Source organism: Felis catus, chromosome B2 (assembly GCF_018350175.1).
Source record: "Felis catus isolate Fca126 chromosome B2, F.catus_Fca126_mat1.0, whole genome shotgun sequence".
Classification (NCBI taxonomy): domain Eukaryota; kingdom Metazoa; phylum Chordata; class Mammalia; order Carnivora; family Felidae; genus Felis; species Felis catus.
Window position 1 is genome coordinate 58,974,827 of NC_058372.1, and position 18,758 is coordinate 58,993,584.

Below are 18,758 nucleotides of genomic sequence, written 5' to 3' on the forward strand. Positions count from 1 at the left end.
CCTCAAAAACAAAATTCCAGAGTTGGAAGATCCTTAGAAAGAAGTGGCATACCATATGGAGATGGAATAATTTTTTTTTTCTAAGTCTGAATGTAATCAAGTTCTAGTCAGCATAACTGCCTTGGAAAATTATAGATATGTTTAGAAGATCCGATTTCTCTTGTGCTATGGTTATCACAAAAGGGGAGAGATAGTATAGATATTTTACAAATTATGTTTTCCATATATTAGAAGAACAAGTGCTATCATTAAAATTTCAAAAACATTCTTACAAGGAAAGCCTATGGAAAATATCAAACCTTAAAGTGTTTTAGTAAAAGCTCTTATAGATTTTAGTAAGTTTTTGAGCAATATGCCTTATTTTTTGAAGAACTCTTCATTGATCATGACTCATTCACAAATTATTTAAAATTCATTAGAGCACTTAATCTAAATCATGTGGCACATAAATAGAAAAATAAATTATCTTATCTGTGTAAAAATGTGATTTCAGTTATAGGTAAGATCGACAGAAAGGATGCAGTTCAAATAAGAATAAGTCAAACACTAAAGGACTTTATTTTACTGCCCTTGATAAAAATCATTCCATCTCATTAACTGATTGATTTATTCATTTTTCACTAAAAAATTGTATTTTTTCTACTCAACCCCAAGATTGATGTTTGTGAACACTATCTTTCATAACAGTGTCTCTCACTTTAGTTTTACACTCCATCACTAATGTGCTTTTACCTGGGGTTTCTTCTCCTTTGTGCCTAAAAATCAAAATAATTTCCCCTGGATCCAAACTCCTAAGGGCCTTAGGCTATGTTCTGATAAGCAAGGATATCAAATAAAACAATTCCTCCTTCTGAGCTGTCTACTCCATCAAGTAAGATAACTGAATTAAGTGCAATTCACTTAGAAATTAAAATATATACCAAATAATAAACCCAATTGGGCTAAATGCATATATTACATTAGATTATGGGCAAGCGGGGATTCAGGTCAGAGTGCTATTATCATAAATAGGCACATAAAAGGAAATGAAACTAAAGGAAAGGAGGCAAGGGATTATATAGTTAAATTAAATTGATAAATATTAGATAAAAGTTCATGGATATCATACTTAATATGTCCTTTCTATGTAGCAGATATAAAGTATCTGCAGCATGGAGATGGTAAGGGAAACTTTAGGGAAGAGAGGTTGAACAACAACAAAAGTTTGAGATTTTGGAAAAGTAGCAGTAAATAATCAGAGAAGTTTCTATTTAGGCACCCAGAACAGATGGCTGGTCAGACTTGAGGGTATTGCTGGGTCTGAAGACTACAGATCTATTTGTAAAGCCACACAAAAAGTTGAGATTCCCACCACCAGTGGTCAGTAACCACAAAAAGCAGAGAAAACACATGATCTGAATAAATCAACATTACTATATACATCATAGGGTATGACAGAAGTGTGACAACTGGATTTGGATTAGTTATGGAAGGACAAAAACATTTTGCAAGAAGAAACTAATAATTTGGTGCAACTCAAACAGTATAAAATAGTGTTTGTGTTTTATACACAAGATCTAAGTCACACTTCAAAATAATGCTCTTTTTTTTCTTTCAACTACTGCACATGAAAAAAACTTAGCTTCAGAAAAGTTAATTAAGTGTCTTCATAAAGATCAATAAACAGCAGATATGGGATCATATCCAGGTCCTTTAACTAAAAGAACTATTTTCCTATCAAAACAAATGGTCTCCTCCAAAATTAAAAAAAAAAAAAAAAAGATTTGGCCACAAAAATGAAATGTAGATTGATTCAGAAAGTGACAGAATTATAAGGAAAACTCAGTATTTCAAGATGATTATGATTTTTTGGAATCTCTGTGGGTGTGAGTTGCTATAGTAAAATAACTGTTGTTATATTCCTAGGAGTTGATAAAGTCAAAGAATATGAAGTGAGATTTTAAAATAGCGATGATAAGACTTGCAATGGAAAAAAGGATTAGAAGCTAGGTATTGGATCCATTGGTTAATGATGAGGAACCAAGAAGCTGGTAAATGGTAATGTTAAAAGCAGTAGTAAATCTGACATAAGGCATGAAGCTCAAAGGAGATTTTGAATGATATGTCGAAAGCAATAATTTACTAAGTGCAACTATTAATTAAGAAGAAGCAATAATGGCCTCATGGTACATGCATGTTCCATGACAGAATGAGTAACTTTTGCTATAACAAGCTATAGAAGAAGAGGAAGGCTGAGGATCATTTAGGTTTCAGAATAAGACAAAGACTAAAAGGAAGTATCCTCTGGTAGAGTATCAGATGGCTGCAGCAATATTTGTAACTAAACATGATCTTCCAGAACCTTGTCTCTAACCTTTATCCTGAGAAGACTTGTATAATATCCTAAATAAAAACAATGTAGAAAGAATTATTTTATGTCACTTCTGAGGCTAGGTAGTAGAAGGTGATACAGCTCATTCCTCTCTGCAGAGGCTGGTTGTGGAATCCTGGTACCATACTGTGAAAGCTAATGTCATGCACAGAGGGTACCTGAAAGTATTCCATCCAAGAGCACCAGCCAGCATTTCAGTCAAGACCCAGCATCATCTGCTAGAACTGTGAAGTTCTAGGTGAATATTATAACCAATCTTCAGATGATTCTAGCACCCAGCTTTTGAGCCACTCTGAACAGCAATTATCAAAGCAAAGATAACCAAGTTGCTGATTCATGAGCAAAAAATAAATGTTGTATTTGATTTAAGCCATTAAGTTTAGGGTTATTTTATTACACAGCAATACATAACTAGTAAAAGTTCTGTGAAGTAGCTGAAGATGTAAGAGCATAAGAATTAAAAGTCCTAAAAGGGTTTGAAGTGAAGAGCAGAAAAAAAAAAAAATAAAGAAAGGGCTCCAGAGAATATAAAAAACAGGAAGAGGCTTGTTTTTTTGACTGAGAACATAGTTCAAAGACATAGGGAAGGAAATATGCTTATGATTACAGACCAGAAAACCAGGAAGTTAAAGCTGTTGAAAATAGTCAGATTTTTTTTTCCAGATTGAAGTGTTGAAAAAACATCCAAAACAAATGTTGCTGAGAAATAATGATGTCTATCTTGGAGGAAGTAACCACCTACCCAGTCAAGGACCATCTGATATATATCAAGCACTTAATTATTATTGTATTTTTTTTTCCTCATAGGGTAGTTGCCACCATTAAATGTTATCTGCATAGGGAAATATTGTACAAACTTCAAAACACTAGGCAAAGAGTTAGGGATTCTTGGGTTTTGTTCACAAAAACAAACTGCCAGTTAGTCAATACAGTCATATTCAATCTTCCCACCATTGGTCTTCATATATACTCACTGGTGCAATGAGTTTACTCATTAAAGAGTTTCAAAGTTCTAAAATAAACCCTTAAAAACTCAAGGTTATAGGGTTAGATTTATACATATTGTATTAAAATGCTGTAAAGGTAAAAAATGTTCATTTGAAAATAATTTTACATTTAATTAATGATATGTAGCCAGTGAATTTTCTATGAGAAAATGCTGAAAAGAATAAGGCACTATTAATATATCAGATTTAATCAGAATTTTATTGGTGTGTGAAAATAGTTACATAGTTAAATGCTAACATGTTGTTATACCTTACCTAAAGTTTAGTTAGACTCAATTTATAAGTTTCAGTCCTCCCTGTCACACACATACCTCCCAGTTATCATCTTTTCATAAAGTAATTTATTCAATATTGTGTCCCAGACTCAGAAGAGAGCAATGAAAGAAAAATATAATGTGAATATATAAATTCAGTAAGCTAAAGTGTTGTTTGTTTTCTAGTTCTCACCATATCAAATGAGATACTTCATTATACAAATATAATGCCTTTTATATGAGCAATGATGATTAACAACCAATTTTCAGGGGAAAAGATATTTTAATTGCTATCTTATAGGAGCAGTTGGTTCCCCAAATCAGTCATGATGGCACTCAAAAAACTTCAGTTCCTTGTAACCCTGCAGCTGAGGTGAAACCTCAATTCTTAAATACCAATTAGTGGGCTCACCTGCCATGATGCATACTATTTAGATTCTGTTAGAAAATAGAATAAACTCTATGAAAAGTGTTTCTAAAAAGATCTAAGTTCAGGTATATCTAGTGTAGGGGCCAAGGACAGGCCTCCTCAAAATGTGCCACTTTGGCATATTGAGAATTTTGAATTAAAAAGTTACTTAAGAAACTAATGTAAGAACACTCTGATCTCCCTTTGTCTCCATAAAGCAGGAAATAAATCTCCCGTGTAAAATGTTCCTTCTCCACACGAAGATGTAAAGAGATAACCTCATCACCAGAGATAGGGAATTAAGAACCAAGAAGGCCATATAAACTATCCTTGTTACTTTTCGCTAGTTTACCACGTCAGTCCAAATTCTGTTTAGAATTCCTTATTCAGTGAAGCTCCCAAACGTAAGTTTCTTTGTCCTGCCAATTACTCACAGATTTATTGTCTCTTTGCCTCAAAAGTACAAAAAATGCCTGCCTTGCTCTTTTATTCAAGTCTCAATTTGATTATTGGGCCTCCTCCACATACTTACTTTTTTTTTTCTCCTGTTGATCTTTCTCATGTGAAATTAATTTTTAAATCAGCTAGAATAATATTGAAGCGTTGAGAAAAATGTTTTTCCCCCAACACTGTCATTTCAGGTATAGCCATCGAAATGAATTTGTCATGGATAGGTAGACACAGATACCAAGGGGATCAAATCTAATGCATAAGTGACAGAAAAAAAAATTACTTTCTTTCCAAACTTACTTGATATATCATCAAAATGTACATCATAATTTAATTTATTGTCTCATATTATTTTTAAAGTTACTCTTTAACTTGATAAAGAATTCCACTGAGTTGCAACACACTTTGACACCACTACATACTAATCATTTACAAATAATTGTCTTGAATCAGGAAATGCTCATTTAGGGGACTATTTCTACAAATGTTCCTGAACATGTATGAAGTTAATAAAGTTGTTAAGGTAAGCCTGTCCATAATGAAGATTAAAAAAAAAAAAAAGGAGTTTCTGATTAGTGTAATCAAAGCAACCAATTAAAGAAATCAAGCAGGATCATATGCATTGAAAGGGATGCTTATAATCATACTTTGATAGTTCTTGCCTTGGAATTTCATAGCTAGCATCTAAAAAAGTAATCATTGAGTATCAGCAGATAAAATAGAATAGCAAAATTACTTATAGGACAAAATATTCTGTAAGTTCTGGATTTTTATTTTCAAGTTTTTTCAATAAATAAAAGTTGAAGCCATATGTTAAAAAATGTTCCTGTATCTGAAAAATAAGTTTATGGCTTTCCCCATAAAACACATTTCAAAGTCCCAAGATGGAGTAATTAGAGAGTTTCTGCATGGAATTCTATAAATTGTCACACCTGTTTACTTGAACAAAGAATTAAAACATGCAGACTTCAACAGAATTCAAGAACTCATTAAAAGACTTACACTGCACCAGCAGAAAATACTTAATATAGAAAAAAGTATTAGTCATTTTCAGGCAGTCATCAAGTGACTTTTAAATCACTGAAACTGACAAATCAGAAGTGAAAAATTATCACAATTATATAGGCAGTATTACTGCAATGTATAGAACATCTGTTACTAACGATAGCCAATTCAACATAATTATAAGGGAGACACTGGTACTTTCAATATTATAAGACTAAAAGCGGCTTTTATACTTTTTTCACTTTAAAAAACAATGCAATCCCATCATTTGCATAGTTGGTATGAAAACTGAACACATTATGAGTTGAAGATAAGCAGGTATTCACATTATTCACATGGCCATGTGTACCAAAACCATATCTTTGATTTTTAAGAGATGACATATTTCTTTCAATATTCCTTCCAGTGTCCTAATAAAACACACAGCAAAAACTGTGATCCTTTTCCTTCTATATAGGACAATAAGAGTGTATAATAGTAGATTATAATCCTGTGACTCCAGATTAAAAAAAAAAAGTTTGCTTCATATGTATTCTTAAGTATAGCTGTCAAAAGAGAATCACAATACTTTGAATTCCTTTAAGAATAGACCCCTGTCTCTTACTTTCTTTATTAAGAAACATTTATTCAATACCTTATATGTGCTGGAAGATGGGGCTGTAAATATGACTAGATTGTAGGCCTTGCTGCCTATTGTAAATCAATAGAAGGGGAAAAAGGAAGTGAATTTTGGAGGAGTAAAGGAAAGGAAGAAGATCTTCATTCTAGAGAAGATGAAAAGTATGAACAAAAGCAGGGAAAATGTGAATATTTATGATTTATTCATAGGACAATCATTAGAACTATCTGCTTATAGCAGATGATTGGTTTAGAGAAATATTAAAAATGTAAGTTAATAAAAGTAGATACAAGACAAGTATATTAATACTCAAATGCTAGGGGAAAATAGGAAACCAGGTTTGTCTGTATTAGCAAAATAGAAGAAATAAACATTGAAGGGCACTGGGGTAATTCAGTTTTTTGAGCTTCCAACTCTTGATTTTGACTCAGGTCATATCCTAATGTCATGGGATTGAGCCCCAAGCCAGGACTCAGCATGGAGCCTGCTTGCAATTCCCTCTCTCTTTCCTTCTGCCTCTCTCCTCCACTCATATTGCTCTCTTAAATAAAATAAAATAATAAAATAAAATAAAATAAAATAAAATAAAATAAAATAAAATAAGGGCACCAGGTGGCTCAGTCAGTTAAGTGTCCGACTCTTGGTTTCAGGTTAGGTCATGATCTCACAGTTGGTGAGTTTGAGCCCAGTGTGGGGCTCTTTGCTGACAGTGCAGAGTCTGCGTGAGATTCTGTCTCTCTCTCTCTCTCTCTGCCACTCCCCAAGTTGTGCTCTTGCTCCCTCTTTCTCTCTCTCTCTCTCTCAAAAATAAACAAACATCAAAAAATTAAAATATAATATTTTAAAAAAACGAATGAAGAATTATATCAAACAATAGCAAAAGTAGAAACAGCTAAATTTAATTGAATACTTACTGTTTGTCTCATTTTACCAAGTACTTTACATGGATTGTGTGATTTAGTCCTCGGGGTGGGGGGACAATGAGATGAATATTTAAATTCTTGTAATTTACAGTTCAGAAAACTAAAATTTAGAGAGCTTAAATAATACTATATTTTCTTCATATTATAGATGAAGTAACCAAAAATTACATAACTAAATTGTGTATATCATTGTTATGGAAACTAATAACCAAACAACTCAATTTCATCTTTCTACCATGTAATACAAGTAAAGGAAAGGAAGTAGAGTCTTTGGAGAAAGAAAGTAGCATTTAAAAATATATATTTAGAAAATTTAGTTGGTTGAATGAGGTAAAATTATTTGAGCAAGACATAATATATTTATCATAGCTACTCAATTCTCTTTCTCTAGAATTTCAGCACTTGACAGTGCTTCATTTACCAAAGCTGCTCCATCTATAGTTGTGAATTTCATTTAAAAATATTTATCATCATATGTTAAGTGCAGTCAGGATCACTTTGCCAGAAATTGATCTTTATGACTAATTATATACACTTGTTTTAAAATAACATCTATCTACCTGAATCCCTGTTTAGGTGCCCTTCAAAGTTACCTGTTTCAATATAAACAGAGAAAAGTTCTGGCGATTTAAAAACAACAACAACAACAAAAAAAAAAAAAACAAGAGAGCGCAAGAAAGAAATATTCACATTGGTGTTACTTTGTGTTACTGCGAATAGCTATTTTCAGATGAACTTTCTCACAGAAAATAAAACTGTATAAAAACATACTATCTTCACAAGAAAAAGAAAGTCTATGGAGGTTAACTAGATTTATCATGGTTGATCACTTAACAACATATACAAATATCAAATCATTATGTTATATAACTGATACTACACTAATATAATGTTATATGTCAATAATATCTCGGTTTAAAAATATTAAACCCACACACACATACACACACACTACAAAGTCCTTGAAGAGTGAACAAGACTAGGCAGAATTAGAAAGCATCAGTAAAGAAAACAAACAAAACAATAGAAATTAACTCAAAGGAAAGATACAGGGAGGAAAATGACTGCCCTAAAATGAATTATGCCAGAATTACAAGACAAGTAGGAAAATAATAAGTTGTCTACCAAATGTGTAATTGTAGAAGAAAAGGAGAAAGAGATTTTAGCAGTAAAAAATAATTTAAAGTGGCCTGAAACTTTCCCAACATGGTGAAAACATTACCTTACAAATCCAAGAAGTTTGATAATCTCAGGTAGGACAAATACAAAGAAAACCATGGCTATGCACGGTAGAGTCAATAACCAAAATATAAAATTACTAAATCAGGGGGCGCCTGGGTGGCGCAGTCGGTTAAGCGTCTGACTTCAGCCAGGTCACTATCTCGCGGTCCGTGAGTTCGAGCCCCGCGTCGGGCTCTGGGCTGATGGCTCAGAGCCTGGAGCCTGTTTCTGATTCTGTGTCTCCCTCTCTCTCTGCCCCTCGCCCGTTCATGCTCTGTCTCTCTCTGTCCCAAAAATAAATAAACGTTGAAAAAAAATAAAATTACTAAATCAGAGAAAAAAAAGAGATATCCATAGGGAACAATAATGTGAATGATAACTGACTTTGTATGAGAAATAAAGGCCAGAAGACAATATTATCAACTCAACGAATTATCTCTAAATTAAAAGAAAAAAATGGATAAATTAAATTCAAATCAATGAAGCAAGACAACTTAAAAATGGCAAAGCAAGTAAGCCTTACTGGTTCTCAAGATCTATAGGAAACTATGGGTCTATACAAATATACACTGACATTGCCTCACTGTTAAATATTTAATTAACTTTTCACTGAACAAACCAGAGAAGTAACATTACATACTGGCATAAGATCAATATCATTAGAGCAAAAAAATCCAAGTTATGAATCTATTTCCACCATTTTCTCAAAAGGTTAGAGATGAGATTAACTATTTAATGTACTTATTTTCTGGTAAAAAGAAAGTCACATGATAAATAGTAGTTAACTATTATATTTATCCAATAGTAACAAAAAGGCAAAGTGTCACAACATATATGATTTAGGATTTTAGCTACATTATATACTTTATTGAGCATTCAAAGCCCTTTTATCTGTAATCAATTTCTGCTCTCATTTGTCAACAGAAGAAATAAAAATTTTCATGATCATCCTGAGACCTGTAATTACCAGTAATTACTATTTATAAGGTGAATAATATATACTAGATACTTAATGGACACATAGACTGTCTCCAGACGATTTATAGTGGGATGAGGAACACTTGGATTCATTGTTTTGTCAATAAAAGGAGGATGATCACAAGAGAAGGAAGACTAATCAGAAGATGCAAAATGAGTTTCAGTTCTTTATCAGGATGGAGTATGGTAGGTATCAAAGGAAATCATGCATGTTAATAATTAGATACAGAATCTTTGTTTTTTAGTGTTATGCTACTGTGGATTATGCCGTAGCATAGGTCACCACCAATGCTGATAATGATCACAGTGACCAAAGAATCAAGAAGAAAAATACCACAAAATGAAATCTGACAATGTAAAAATAATAACTGTCCAGAGGAAAGTACATGAACTCTTTCCTAGTCAACACCTAAAAAATTATGTACATTAGTAAATATGTTAGATTTACTTGCATCAATATTTGCCATAATTTTAACTCCAAATCTTATGAATACTAACCCTCAGAGTTGAGTGTACAGGTAGAGTGCCTATCAGTTCATGTAATATGATTATTCATAATATTTAACTACTTACACTTATAACAACAAGGACTAGTTCAATTCTCTACGTGGCAGGGGGTTAGAACCACAATTGAACTGACTGAGATTAATTTCCCAACCTTTATCAGAACTGAGTTTCAAGTAGGATTAAAGTTCAATTATTAAAAATGAAAAAAGTTATATCTGATTTAGCTCCTGCTAGCTTTGCTTTCCATGAACAAAATACTATTTTCCATAAATTCTACCTACTGCTAGGGGTTTTAAAAATGGAGAAATCTACTTTATATTGGAAAATATTCTGCCCACCTTCTGATTTAAACTGATTTAAACTAACAAAATATCTTAGAGTATCCTCCACTAGACAATTTAGACCTCTTGTTACCTGAGGTTACAATATCCTGAAAAACTAATTATTCCTTCAATGCCATGCTATGGTTTCTTTAAATCATTCATCTTGGGTACAGAGATCCCAACTTGCCTTGCAAATAAAGCTTCTTAAATCTTGAAACTAAAATCAATTTTGTAGCTATAAATTAGTCCTAAACTAAGACTGAAGAGTTTATTTTCTGACAATCATTTGTTCTTCTATCAAAATCATATTTTAAAAGTTTGAAAGTAAGTCAAGGACTAACCATCTATAGAATGCAAATTTTAATGGTTCCTTGAATTGCTCAAAAAGATACAGTAAGTTTCTTGCAATAAACCTTACAAAGTTATAAAATTAGAGCAAATCACTTTATAACAGATACATAAATCTTACATAACATTTTCAAATTTGGAATTACAATTAAAGAATATAATTTCATACAGTTTTTTATTAGAACTTTATTAATTCTACTTTTATATGTCTGAGATTGCAGCTGACCTCATGGCTAATTGTTCTTATTCACACTCTTCCATAATATTTGAGGTGTCTTAGAAATGAGGAATATGTTTTTTTTCTAAAGGATCACTAGTTTTATTTATTTAAAAAAATTTTTTTAATGTTTTATTTATTTTTGAGACAGAGAGAGACAGAGCATGAGCAGGGGAGGGGCAGAGAGAGAGGGAGACACAGAATCCGAAGCAGGCTCCAGGCTCTGAGCTGCCAGCACAGAGCCCGATGTGGGGCTTGAACTCACGAACTGTGAGATCATGACCTGAGCTGAGGTCGGATGCCCAACTGACTGAGCCACCCAGGTGCCCCAAGGATCACTAGTTTTAAAATAGGAGTGGTGACTCTACACCTTATTTATTTGCTGTCTTGATTTATATTAATTGATGACTGATAGATACATACATACATACATACATATATACATACAAAGTTAAAAAAATATGCTGCTTCCTGTACATTTTTGTCTATGGCTTTAAGTCACAGAATAATGCAATAAATAGGGACTGAAATATCCCAATCTATAATAGTTCCTAGATCTTCTAATAAGGAGTCATCATCCTAGTTTGCACATGGCAGTAGCAGCAGTTTACGCCTTGGAGTGTAAGACAGAATGTTGCCAATATAACAGTTCCCCCCAGCTTACCAAATTACCACTTGTCCTGGACTTTCTAAGAAAGTAACATTATTCACACTTTCATTAGATACATAGAGATGTGTTTGATATATCTCCACTTTGTACTTTAAATTCTGCAATGGTCTTTTCTAGGAGTGTTAGAGATACATAGGCAGCATATTGTTTAACATGAGGATAAACTAGCAAGTTAACAAATGATAACCTACTTATCTTTTCCCAATTTTTTCCAGATGCAAAGTATATTATATTTCTCATTTAAGGATACCTTATTGGATTTTGGAGACCCAAGAAACTACAAATAGCTCACTACTTATTGTTTCAGTGGACAGGAGGAGAAGGATCTGATAATGCTGCCCTACCAGCACAAAGCTTCCTTCGCAAATGGACCAATGGTAACCACAGGGAATTATGAGTATAGCCATGTATTATATGAGAGACAAATAGAGGACAAGAAGTCCTGTTAACAGAGTTTATAGGGAGTTATCTAAATGTTCTTGCTATAGAAGTTTGGCCATACGATTGATCACAGGTATGGTATAAATTGAGGGTTAATAAACAATAACTCTAAGCCAAATGTGACCTTACACCTATTTTTGCAAATAAAGTTTTACTGGAATATAGCCAGATTAATATGTTTGAATATTGTCTATAGCTCCTTTCACGCTCTAATAGCAGAGTTGAGTTACCTCAATGGAGACCGTACGGCTCAAAAGTATAAAACATTTACTATTTGATCCTTTACAGAAGTTTGCAAAAAAATAAAGGAGAAGAAGAAGAAGAAGAAGAAGAAGAAGAAGAAGAAGAAGAAGAAGAAGAAAGAAACAAACAAAGAAAAAAATAAAAGTTTGCAAGCCTCTGGCATAAATATACTATTATTTACATATTTTGTGCTGATGTTTCTTATTTTAATATAAATACTTAAAATGCAATTATATAAAAAACTATACATATACACACATATATTTTTTAAATGTAATTTATTTTGAGAGAGAGAGAGAGAGAGAGAGAGAGCGCGAGAGAGAGCATTAAAGTGGGGAAGAGGGGCAGAGGGAGACAGAGAATCACAAGCAGGCTCGGTGCTGTCAGCACAGAGCCTGACCCTGGGCTCAATCTCACTAACCGTAAGATCATGCCCTGAGTTGAAATCAACATTCAGATGCTTAGCTGACTGAGCCACCCAGATGCCCCCCAAAAACAACTTATATTGTTAAGAAAAAAGTTTCAGATTTATGTTTCCCCAGAAAGTTGATCATTAATATGCAGTTTGCCCCTATACTATGTCACTATTAATGATCCACCACAGAATATTAGTGACATCACTGACTATTTGAAAATCAGAAGTTACACATTAGTTGAAAAATGATCAGCATCTATTTTAAATGTTAATTATCTTAGAAGACTGTCTGCCAATGCTGAATTAGGTGCAGATGCAGTAGGGATTCTTACAGATCACTCTGTGAAGCATGTCTTTTCATTTAGATCAAATGACTGTCCCAAAATAATTTTCCTCATTTTCTATTGCAAGTTTCTCCGTACATATAACAAGTGAAGTGATAGTTATATAAATGTGTCAGCTCAATTAACACAACAAATCCATACACAGTTAAAAGATGCCAGCTGCTTGTTATTAGTAAAATTAGAGGCTTCAAATAAATCATTAGTAAATTTCAATAATGGTTTGAATTTTCCATCCAATTCATTGAATTAAAATAAAGCTTTACAAGTTTATTCTGTTGAAGGAAAGGTATCTGAAGAGATTAGGAACGTATTTGAAAATTCAGTGAAGTTGTTCAAAGATAAAATTATTTGTTCTGTTAAAATTATAAATAATCTTTGTATATAGTATATGTTATATACATGAGATATACAATATTTTGATCAAGTTGAGAGAAGGATGGGATTGAGAAAAGGATGGGAAGGAAATATACTTGAAATTTACTGTGATGCAGACATCATTCATATTTTAATACAAACTAGTGATATTCACACAATTGAAAGTATAGTTGCAAATTTTATAAATAATTTTAAATATACACAGGACCAGAAAAATTTTCTTGACAAAGCTAGAATGAGGGGTAAAAAAGTGTGACTTAGCAAAATGTACTTTCATTTGCTGCTGTCCATTAACATTTGGATTTTAGAAATATTTAAGCTCCTGAAGAGTGACTGAAAATAAGCCCAAATGCCTCTGAGAAGTTTTGACATTTTAGTGAAAGAACCCTCTAAATTTTCATTGTATCTTGTTCACATTCAGTAACAAGCATTTAATCAAACAAGTTAATAAATTAAGCACACAAAATATCAGGTTTTGAAAGTTTTAGTGAGTGGTCCTTATTTTTAAAAAGAAATTAAAATTTATTGTTGCATAAAACAACAGAGACATGCAACATACTCAGTACAAAAGTGCAAATATTATAAGTACTATAACTGTGCTTTGGAATAACTAGACTTTTGGAAAGCAACATGAGGGGGATCCTATATTTCATGGATAAATTTATGTACTGGAACATAATGGAAATAAATTGAGAAATCCTATAATGTTGCAGTACCTGATATTGGCCAAATATTCAAAAGAATCATATGTGGAGATCATTTATTTCATGAGGTAAATGTTTGAAAATATTTGTCAAAGAAAATAATGTCAAACAGGATAAAAATATGGCTCCTATGAAAAACCTAACTTATGTGTTTTATACAAAAACAAACAAAAAACAAACAAAAAAAACAATTGAGAATACTTTCCATTTAGCAAATTTCCTTTGAGATTAACACGAGTCTCAACATTTCAGTGAAAATAGCCTCAATTAAGAATGGCATAGTTAAATGTCAATTGAAGGCATGAACAATTTCAAGTTTATTAATTGTAAATGAACCTTGGGTATAATTTGATTAAAAAAATAAAATAAGACCACATTGAAAAATTCATTCCTCATAAAATTATTAGCAACATACTATTAAAGATATATATGGCTAAACACAGTTTCTGCTTATATTATTTGGTAATATTCAGATAATCAACATAAAGTATGTTTTTTAAAATTTCCTTTTATTTCTAGAGATCAAAGATCAAGGTACAATTATTTTATTTCAAAACAATTTTATGAAAAGTAGAACTATTCTTAAGAATCAGCCAACTTTATGTGTCTGCCTATTTAATGAAACCAATTTGAAATAAACATTTCAAATATTATATAATTGTAACTGCTTTTAGCTACCTCTTTTGCTCAAAAATACCATGTTTTGGAAGATAAATTATATGGTTTCCATAATGCAGACTATGGTAAAATATTGTACAAATATTTTAACTCCATAACTTCTCTTAAGGAAAGAGAAGACTTGAGGAATGCAAGACCTGAAAAGATTTTTTTGAAGACAGTTATTCTCTTAAGGAAAGAGAAGACTTGAGGAATGCAAGACCTGAAAAGATTTTTTTGAAGACAGTTATTGGGAGTCCTTATTGCCTGCATTGCTACCAACCCTTCTTACTATGGAACAGTGGCCAATGTAGTCTACTAAAATTTCAAATCTCCCTCAACTGAGTTAGGAGGAAGGACCTCCAAGAGAAACACGAAGAAATATTACCATTCTCTGTAATTTGGAAGACGTGCATTTTTTGTTGCACTCCCACAAAAGAGGTCTTTAGGTGTCTAATTGTGGCTGGAGACACCATTGCTTAAAGACATTTTTCAGTAATAAATGAAACATTTCAAGTTTAATTTGAAATAAAACAATTAAAATGATTTGTATGCATGTGTATATACATATTATATGCACATTTTTTACCTGAAAATGGTTCATCACATTCACAGATGAAACTACTTGCAGTAATATTGCCACAATTCCCATGGAAACAGATACGTGGTCGACATTGGCCAATAATTTCTGAACAATGTATGCCTATATAAATGAAAATAAATTAATTTTGCAACTAGATTAAAAATATTTACATTGTATATAGTTAACTATGGTCATCAACTTTCCCAAATTCTTTAATCATGAGCAAAAATTGGGCATTGAAGAGGACATCTTTTGGGATGAGCACTGGGTGTTGTATGGAAACCAATTTGACAATAAATTTCATATATTAAAAAGAAAATCATGATCAAAATTTTGACAAAATGTAATTCTAATTAATAAATAATACTCCATGATGATGTGTATATATATATATATACACATATATACATATATGTACACATATATACATATATACATATATAAACATATATACATATATACACATATATGCATATATACACATATGCATATATACACATATATACACATATATGTATATATACACATATATGCATATATACACATATATGCATATATACACATATATGCATATATACACATATATACATATATATACACATATATACATATATATATACACATATATACATATATATATATATACATTTTTTTTTAAGTAGGCTCCAAGCCCATGTGGAACCCAATATGGGGCTTGACTCAAGACCCTGAGGTCAAGACCTGAGGTGAGATCAAAGAGTCATATGCTCAACAGACTGAGCTACCAGGGGCCCTGTCATAGTGATGTATTTAAATTGAAACAAAAGTTGCTCAGTTGATTAAGTGTCTGACTCCTGATGTTGGCTCAGGTCGTGATCTCATAGTCTTGACTTTGCGTTGGTAGTTTGGGCCCTCAGTGGGCTCTGCACTGGGCATCATATCTACTTAAAAAAATTGCAACAAAAATTAATTTCAATAAATTTGACATAAGGTTTTCCATCTTCTGACCCCCACTATATATTCAAATATTTTTCTGATTCTTGATATTTGAGATTTAGTTATTTTCATGATAATTTGAATTTGTTAATCATGTTTTGACAGTATATAATAATAATATATGTTCTTCAACATACAGTGGTAGCACTGCAGTGGTAATTTACAAAGTGATACATTCAAAAGTATACTGTCTTAGCCCTATAACTTAGCCAAGGTGATAATTCCAAAGAGGAAAATGTAAAAGACTGACACTATCTGAAGAGGAACCAAGGCATAAACTTTCAGTCAAGCACGTTGAATAAGCTCTAGAGATCTGCTGTACAACATTGTACCTACTGTCAACATTAATATATCATACACTTAAAAATTTGTTAAGGGGGTAGATGTCATATTAAGTGTTCTTTTCATAATAAAATAAAAAATAAAATAAAATAAAATAAAATAAAATAAAATAAAATAAAATAAAATAAAATAAAATCTAAAATTATGGGGAAATAAAGAAAAGGCTGTTGGATTCTTAGAAGTTAGGCACGAACTTCTAAACTCTACATTTTCCTGTCCTTGCTGTTCTGTCAAGTTTCTAAATCTCACTTATACCCACTTTTGTGATCCTACAATATCGTATACCATAACCTTGTTTACAATACTTTTCCATGCAGTTAATTGGCTCATAATATCCTTTGTAGAATATGCCCAGGACATTCAATGGCAAATGGACACATGTTACTATAAAACTGTTGTACATAATTTTCAATAGATTAGTCACCCCTCCATTCTAAGTGAATTTTTAATTTAATTTGTAAGCAGTTTTTGGCATTATCATTGATTCCTTTCAAATTCTTTATAGACTGACAGCTCTGACTCACTAATACAGAACTCTTCTTCCTTCATTTACCTCCAAACAACCCCCAACACAATGAAAATTTAAGTAAATATAATTATGTGCCAAATATCTCCATGTACAAAAACTAAATTAACAATAGAATGTTCAGTAGGTCATAATCTGTTTCAATCAGTGTAAGGGGCCAATAGTGAGCCGTCAAAATTCATATGTTGAAATCCTGACCTCCAGGTCCTCATAGTGTGACTGTATTTGGAGACAAGATCTTTAGAAAGGTAATAAAAAATTAAATGAGGTCATTAAGGTGGGTCCTAATCAAATGTGGCTCATGTCCTTATAAGAAGAAAAATTTTGGATCATACAGACAGATACAAAGGAAAGACACAGGGAGAACATGGCTGTCTACAAACCAATCAGAGAGGCCTCAGAAGAAACCAATCTTGCTGACATGATCTCTAACATTTAGCCTCTAGAATGGGAGAAAGTAAATTTCTGTTGTTGAAGCCACTCAAACTATGGTACTTTATTATGGCATCACTAGCAAATTAATACAGTTAATATTCTCAATTTATTTGGTAATTCTACATATTTCTATAACATCTGAGATTTAAAATTGAAGCAATTAAAATTAAAGTGTCATTATGGTATATGCTCAATATTATGGTGTTTTAACATTTAATGGTTTAAATTATCTATGGCTGTGTTTCTATTAAACAATCAAACATTGGGTAGAAACAAAGCACTCTATGCAACTAAGATAAAACCACTGAAATAGAATTCCATGGTATATGATTAAACATGTGCCAATTAATATTCTGATAGATGGTAGAAATTTTCTGGCCAAATATACTTTAAAATTCTTTGGACAAACTAAAATGGATGCTTTAGGAGCTCTAAAATTGCTTTTTCATTCACCTCAAATCAGCAACTTGAGTGCTTTCTCTTTTTTGCTGACCTGTCTTAATTTTAATTACCTGATAAACTCTGGAGAGAGTCAAAGTTACTTACATCTTTGTTCACCGATGCCAATAAGAGTCAAATGGGAATTTGATCCCAGTTATAGAGAGAGGATGTTCAATGGATATTGCTGGGATTTACTTTTAAAATGGTCTTGGGGCCCCTGGGTGGCTCATTCGGTGAAGCGTCCAACTTCAGCTCAGGTCATGATCTCACGGTTCGTGAGTTCAAGCCCCGCGTCAGGCTCTGGGCTGACAGCTTGGAGCCTGGAGCCTGCTTTGGATTCTGTGTCTCCCTCTCTCTCTCTGCCCCTCTCCCACTCATGCTGTGTCTCCCTCACTCAAAAATAAACATTAAAAAAATTTAAAAAAAATGGTCTTGGTACTTCCTTACTATAGAGTTTAAAATTACTCTGAAAGATTGGCTTAGGTGAACTTTAGAGCCTACAAAGATTTATTGAGATATTCCATTACATTTTATTATACAGCCTTCTCAAACTTGGCTCCAATGGAGTCTTGACAGCAACATGCAAGAAAAACCTTGTTGAAGCCCCCTAAACCCTGTCCCCCCAAATTACAGTTATATACTTGAGCCTCATCTGCTCTAGTCAATATCTATCCAGCCCTCTTTCCTTTCTCTTGAGCAAAATATACTACCAACATGTTATTTGTTTTCCCATATTATCATTGGGAAACTATATCAAGCAATTCCCTTTGTTAGATCTTCCTCATCTTACCCACTAACCTTGTAACTCTCTATGCCAGGTCTCGGAAACTCCCACTAAAAGAAATTCATTAATCCCTGTAGTTTAAAATTCCCCTACATTTCTCAGTATTTCTTTTTATTTTCCTCTGATGACGCAGATTCCCTAGTAAACTTTCAAGTGACAGTGATTTTCCCTTTAATCCTAACTTCAGTTTC

The 18,758-nt window shown here is 32.5% G+C and overlaps 1 protein-coding gene across 3 annotated transcripts in view; it reads right to left on the reverse strand.

Annotated features, from left to right (window-relative positions):
* LOC101082908 (protein eyes shut homolog) overlaps positions 1 to 18,758 on the reverse strand; it is a 906,892-nt gene that overhangs the window by 625,715 nt on the left and 262,419 nt on the right. For all 3 annotated transcript variants that reach the window (XM_045057713.1, XM_045057712.1, XM_045057714.1), the window contains exon 5: positions 15,071 to 15,184. In XM_045057713.1, the coding sequence (XP_044913648.1) occupies positions 15,071 to 15,184 (114 nt within the window). The remainder of the gene's footprint in view (positions 1 to 15,070; positions 15,185 to 18,758) is intronic.